The sequence below is a fragment of the Mycetomoellerius zeteki genome, unplaced genomic scaffold (assembly GCF_001594055.1).
Source record: "Mycetomoellerius zeteki isolate Tzet28-1 unplaced genomic scaffold, Tzet1.0 scaffold155, whole genome shotgun sequence".
In the NCBI taxonomy this organism is placed as follows: domain Eukaryota; kingdom Metazoa; phylum Arthropoda; class Insecta; order Hymenoptera; family Formicidae; genus Mycetomoellerius; species Mycetomoellerius zeteki.
The window spans coordinates 3,871,551-3,877,700 of NW_017256500.1; the positions used below are offsets into that span (position 1 = coordinate 3,871,551).

A 6,150-nucleotide genomic window follows, 5' to 3' on the forward strand; every position below is an offset into this window, starting at 1 on the left:
GAAAATGGCCGAAGAGTTTCAAGTTTTGAACGCTCCAGATAAGGTAACAACGTGTGAGATTGCTTTAATTTGATAAGATTATTAAAACGGTGATATGCATTTAAGAAGTCTTGTTTAATTATTTCGGAACATCGATGTTGAGATTGCTGAATATTTTATATATGCTTAATATATCTTATTATAGATCCAATTGCCAAAGACATTTTCTTGGCCGGAACATAATTTAGTCATCACCATCATCAATGATTAAACTATCCAATGATGCAATCCACGAAGACTACTCTTCACTCTGATTAAATATATTTAAGTTAAAGATAGGACAATGAAAGTATTATCGAGCCTCATTGTAGGTCGAATCTTTTTATTTATAACTACGACGTTTCCCATGACTCTCTAGCGTAAGATTTTATAATTTATAAATGTTATCCTACGCATTTAAATATTCATCAATGTGCGAAAGCAGAGATTTGCGCATGTTTTCAGATGCGGTTTTTTTTTTTTTTTTTTTTTACAAAAAAGTGATGTATTTTTCTATATGTATAAACGTTCCAACGTCTCTCTTTTACAAATTGATGCATGCTTATATACATGAAAAATTTCTACAACGTTTGTTAAATTGTTTAACTTGACATATTGTTATATCAATGGAAAAACGGTATGTAAAAAAGTGTTACAAATTTTTTATATATACTTCACTATGTACATAATACGACGTAAATTATATATGCTATTTTACGACGAAATTTGAGATGCGCCTTACACATTGTTACATATAATAAACGTTTATGTAAATATATCTTATAGAGATATTCGTACTTCACAAAGAAAATCTTACGTAATCATATCAGTTATTCTTTTATGACGTTGATCGATATCGCCTGTTATTTCGTTTCTTTGGCCTCCTGCCTGTCTTCCTCTCGCGAAGACACGCATCCTGGCTGTGACTCCTCGCCGTCGGATTGTTATTATTGCCGCTTTGCGTCACGTGTTGCCCAAACATATTGAACAGCTTCGTGTGGGGATTCTAAAGTATCGATATGACATTGAAATCAATCGCACTTGTCAAAGCATCGAATGCGAATGGTCGTTTTTTTGACGTACGAAAATCGCGGTACATATCTTCAAGTTTGCAGTCTTCAAATCGCAGCGATAAGTCTATTTTCCCTGCATTCCGATAACTCTTATGATGAGATAATCTCGCCGTCGGGTAAGTTTTGCATTTATGCATAAAATATAAACAAAAAGAGCCGTTAAAAACGTCCGCATTAAATAAATGTTTAACGCGACGTTCTGTCGGATCAAAAACCAGATAATGCACCATGCGACAACGCGCGGATCTCTAGATCTCGATCGATTAATATCAGTCGCAAGAGTAGTCTACAAAGTAGTTTACCTGGTTTTTGCACCGTAGTTTTCCCATGTCACACCGACGGCAGCGGTATTCCTTGCGAGACACGCGCACGAACAGTTTAAAGTACCTGCACTTCGCTTTCTTTGACGATTCTAAAAAGCAGGGTACCACATTTGCAAGCGATCGCACAATATAGTGATGGCAATGGAGAACAGTATCGGTCAAAACGAGACGTACTGTTAAGATATATTTTATCTTATAAAAAATTTTAATAATTGTTACATAAACAAAGTAAAAAAAAATTTAAAAAAGATTTTTCCTTTCTTATTTATTTTTTTAAGTGCGAGAAATCCCGTTTTGGCCTTGATTGGGAAATAAAATGGAATTATATTCTTTGAAACTTGGACCGTTAAAAATTTGAGTATCTCAGATATAAGACATAAAAATAACAATTTTTTTTTATGTACTTTCTGTAGAGCTCAAAACTGATAAGTGCGATTGTTTACTAATTTGCGAGCGACTCTTAACCCTTCGGATTATCGGGTTGAATCGTCAGCCATTGTTGACAACAATGATTATCGCGAGATACTTAGTATGTACCCTCTTAAGAAGATTCATGAACATCTTAACGGCCCCGGTGCACAAAGCAATGACAATGCAGGCAGAAGCGAAGTCCTCGACGTCATCGCAGCTGATGTTGCTAATGACATTAACGATTCCTCGAAAAACATTGGCGAAGGTCTGCATCGCGTCAATGCACAAATCTCTGACGAAGCAGATCACCTAAAAATCTAGTTATTTAATATTCTTATAGATTTTCTTCAAATAGGATGTATATATGAATATATACTATTCTTTTTATTGCACATTTCCGATCACTTGAAATGAATTAGAAAATGCGTCTCTAATTCCAGTTTTAAAAAGGTATTTTTATCTGTTTAACCTTCGTTTCGAATCGATGGATATTGGATATACAATCTTATTCACGATATATTTAAAATGTAATTACTGTATAAGCGCATTATTGTCACCTGAAATATTAATTTCATCATCACGAGTACTAGCTCAATTAGCCTCGCTAAACAGTCAAATATGATGATCAGGATGAGCTCGATGGTCTCCCAGATCCAACAAGCGGCTCGCCACAAAAGATTTACGAATTGATCGGAGATACTGGATATTCGGTTTTTCATGATCGGTCATTGCTGTTAAGATTTATACTTTGCCATAAAAATTTCATGAATCAAAACTGAAGCAGTCGCGTCAATCATTCAAAATAATAGAGAAAGACAGAGAGAGTTAGAGAAGTAGGTGGTTAATTTGAATAAAACAAAAAGCGATGGAGCTTATTGCGCTGTCTGAAATTGTCTGCATATTTCTTACAAGAAAAAGAACAAAGTATTGGTATTCATAGTCGGTTGTTATATTTAAGATTGTTTTAAGTATATAAGTATGTACATTTTTAAGACGTCATAAGCCAATCATATTAATTAACTTTGGATATTTAAGTGATTTTAAAATAAGAACAGATTATGAATACCGACTAAAGAATAAGAGGGTTCATTTAACAATTTCAAAATCTGCTTTATTGATGAAGCAATATGAAGCTGTAATTACAATCAATGTATCGCACATATAACCAGTGATAGCTAGAGTAAATGGCGCGTGGATTGCTGCTTGAAAATAACGAGAGAGACTATAGCTTATTAATCAAAATCTGGCAGTATATTCACTATGTGGTCTGCTTAATGCATCGTATTATAAGATTTAATGAGAAAGATCATCGTTAATATCCACTACAACGCGCTCGCTGTTGTAATCTCTCAATGTCGTCCGTCGATCTCTCTTCTAGAGAGAGAGAGAGAGAGAGAGAGAGAGAGAGAGAGAGAGAGAGAGAGAGAGAGGCCAGCATTCACTGCTAGTGCTGAAAATCTGTAATGCTCATAACGTGTACTATAGATTTTCAGCATTAACAATGAATTTTGCAACCCAAATCATCTAGTTCTCGAAAAAACGTCTGATCGCATTCGCGTGGCGGAGTGTAAGTAGATCACGCGAGTCCCGCGAGAATCGGCAACACGAGGACGATCAGCGGCGCGAGATTCCTCGACGACGCGTTGCACGCGTCCGCATCGCTGCAAGATTGCACACATCCGCGCACGTACCTACGAGGTATTCGTGAATGTTTAAAAATAATAAATTTCAACTTCCGGTCTTTCATTTCGGTTTTTATATAGTTCGTCTTACTTGTCGTCGAAGTAGAAACCACCGCAGTGGGACATTCTGATAATCTCGGAATCCGTTGTCAGGGTTCCGCTGTCCAATGCGCAACCCCTCACCATCAAGGTCACACCGGATTCATCTAAGCCGTCAAGTCAATTAAGATACAATTTAATATACTTGTCAAGACGAAACTTTCACTTCTTGCAAAAATTTAGAGTCATTAATTATTTATTTTGGATATTAAAAGCAGTTTAATAGAAAAGAAACAAATTTCCGGTATTAAATAATAAAAATAATTAATTTAATACAAAATAAGTAATTTCCAGTATTAAATTGGGTTAAAGTCAATGAATTTTCAAGTCGATTAAGATACAGTTTAATGTATTTAAGTCAACATAAAATTCTCACCTTTTACAGAGACTTAATACTCTAGAAGGTATAAGTGATTAATTACTTATTTTGAGTATTAAATTAGATTTCTGTAAAGGATGGTCGATTTTAACATAATAAAGATATGAAAAAATGAATAAAAATAGTATATCATGTCACGGTAACTTGGGTTTATTACCATACACGCCGGCAATCTTGAGACAAGCGGTCGCTGGGAAGAGGCCATCCCGACCTTTTCTACCCCCTAAGCAGGGCGACTCCAAGAAAGCGCGGCTCCCATTGTTGTGAAATGGGTCATCGCAGGGTTTGTTGTCGCCATCGATCGAGACACATTTGAAACAGTCGATGGCCCACCCTGCGAAATAAGCAAGTTGCACTCGTAAAGCGAAACGAAAAAGAGTGCGATAAATAAAACTTGGCAACCTGACATCTTTCGTATTTGCAGAAACATCTCTCCAATGTTTCGTTCTAGATACAAAATTCACTTGCCAATGATAAGGAGCAGGTGATAAGGATTTTTATATCATCAGGGAATTAGGTATGAGAATGCGATAAATAAAATGACAATCTAACATCTCTCCTGTTTGGGACATCTCGTTTGCTCGATCGTTTTATTCTAGATACAAAATTTCATTTGCCAATGGCAAGGAACGAATGTTAACAGAATGCTGCGAAGTAATCAAATTATTGACATTATAGTCATATAAAAATCTCCGAATCTGAGCGGAATCAAAAATCTTTTTACAAAATTAAAGTAGACGCAAAATTAGAAGGTGGTGCAATGGACTTTATACAAAATCGAAAAAAAGTTAAGTAAGTTTTTAACTTTTTTTTATTTTATTTAAGTCCACTGCACCACCTCCTAATTTTGCATCCATTTTAATCCTGTAAAGGATTTTTTATTCCATTTAGTCAATTCGGAAATTTTTTTACGATTGTAATATATTAGTAATATTGATAATTTGGTCACTTCAGCATCCCTTTAAGAATTTTTATATCATCAGGAAATTAAGAATGCGGTATAAATAAAATTTAGCAATCTCACATCTCTCGTTTGAACGTTTTGTTCTTGAATCAAAATTTCACTTGCCATTGATAAGGAGTGACTATTAAAGAATTTTTATATCATCAGGGAATTTTTATGTCGAGGAGAGATCTCAGTGATCTATAAGGTGGTCTCGGAGCTCAAGCGAGCTATTTTTATATATAAAACAGCACGAACTATACACGTCGCGCGTTAACAACTTGTCCTCGAAAGCAATGTGTGCAATCCGATTATCGATCTTCACGCGAGATTCGCAGATAGTTCATCGTTTATATCACTCTTTAGATCTCGTTACTAAGAAAGATTGCGATTGCCTATTTTCGCAAGATCGCGACTACTTCGGCACTTAATCGTCTACCGACCTCTTTGGAAGAAGGCGAGGACGGTGAGCGCGAGACAAATGATCCGGGGATTCCCTACGTTCATGCTTCGGAGCGACCCGGAGGCGCTGGTTCCCGATGGAGTCGCACTCTCGTTGACGTCAGCTTCTACATCCCGGATTATGACGATACCGAACGGATTTCACGCTGGAGACCATCTCAGTCGCGGACCCGACGTTCTCCAATCGTTCCCAGCCGATTGTCCAACGTCGTCGCGGTCGTCGTCGCAGGGTAGAATAATTCACAGGGCACCGAGTGACTGGCCGGACGGCTCTCCCGATCGCGTTTCGTCGACGTTATTAATGTACACAATGTTTTGACGGCTGGTTGCCAAGGCGATTCACGGCTCGTCGTCGTACAGACCTCGATCTCGCCCTCGCCGAAGATTTAAGGGTGATCGATGGACTTTAGTCTAACACCGTCGCCGACCGACGGCAGTAGGTCCTCATCTGTCGCCGTCCAGCGACCGCGCGAGATCGGGCTCGACTTGGTCTTTACACTCCATCCTGAACGCTCCTCGCATGATCCCACCCTGAAACACGTACATACGTGCGACACGCGAATAGTGGGTGCAGTTAGAATTTACGATGGATGATAGTGTGAAAAAAAATACGAAAGTATGTGGATTCATGATTCCTTGTTCATTTATTTTGTTATACTTTTATAATTTGTCTGTAGTGCTCTAAATATATCGTGACCTGATATCTTCAAGATGCTAGAAGAATCCAAGACCTCATATGTTTCCATTCCTTTCGGTAAGG

General features: G+C 37.4%; 3 protein-coding genes across 5 annotated transcripts in view; 1 reads left to right on the forward strand and 2 right to left on the reverse strand.

Moving 5' to 3' along the window:
• The window catches only part of Su(fu) (suppressor of fused), a 4,991-nt gene extending 4,541 nt beyond the window's left edge, over positions 1-450 (forward strand). Inside the window, 2 exon segments of the mRNA XM_018444975.1 lie at positions 1-43; positions 185-450. The exon segment at positions 1-43 is cut by the window's left edge and continues 24 nt beyond it. Coding sequence (XP_018300477.1) covers positions 1-43; positions 185-250 — 109 coding nt within the window. The 3' untranslated portion in view covers positions 251-450.
• Positions 1-2,667, reverse strand: part of LOC108720795 (uncharacterized) — a 3,804-nt gene extending 1,137 nt beyond the window's left edge. The window contains exons 1-4 of one of the 3 annotated variants that reach the window (XM_018444982.1): positions 2,383-2,667; positions 1,952-2,134; positions 1,394-1,503; positions 901-1,024 (exon numbers count right to left, since the gene is read on the reverse strand). In XM_018444982.1, coding sequence (XP_018300484.1) covers positions 982-1,024; positions 1,394-1,503; positions 1,952-2,134; positions 2,383-2,544 — 498 coding nt within the window. In that variant the 5' untranslated portion in view covers positions 2,545-2,667 and the 3' untranslated portion in view covers positions 901-981. Of the gene's footprint in view, positions 1-733; positions 1,025-1,393; positions 1,504-1,951; positions 2,135-2,382 lie in introns of those variants that run through there. The other 2 variants (XM_018444981.1, XM_018444980.1) reach the window with 2 other exon arrangements.
• A 615-nt stretch (positions 2,668-3,282) lies between these two features.
• LOC108720736 (uncharacterized) lies at positions 3,283-5,886 on the reverse strand. The gene is made up of 4 exons (XM_018444879.1): positions 5,372-5,886; positions 4,143-4,319; positions 3,599-3,713; positions 3,283-3,516 (listed from the first exon to the last, which is right to left on the reverse strand). Exons 1-4 carry the CDS (start codon positions 5,433-5,435, stop codon positions 3,402-3,404), a joined length of 471 nt encoding a protein of 156 aa, XP_018300381.1. The 5' UTR covers positions 5,436-5,886; the 3' UTR covers positions 3,283-3,401.
• Between the last annotated feature and the right edge of the window lie 264 nt (positions 5,887-6,150).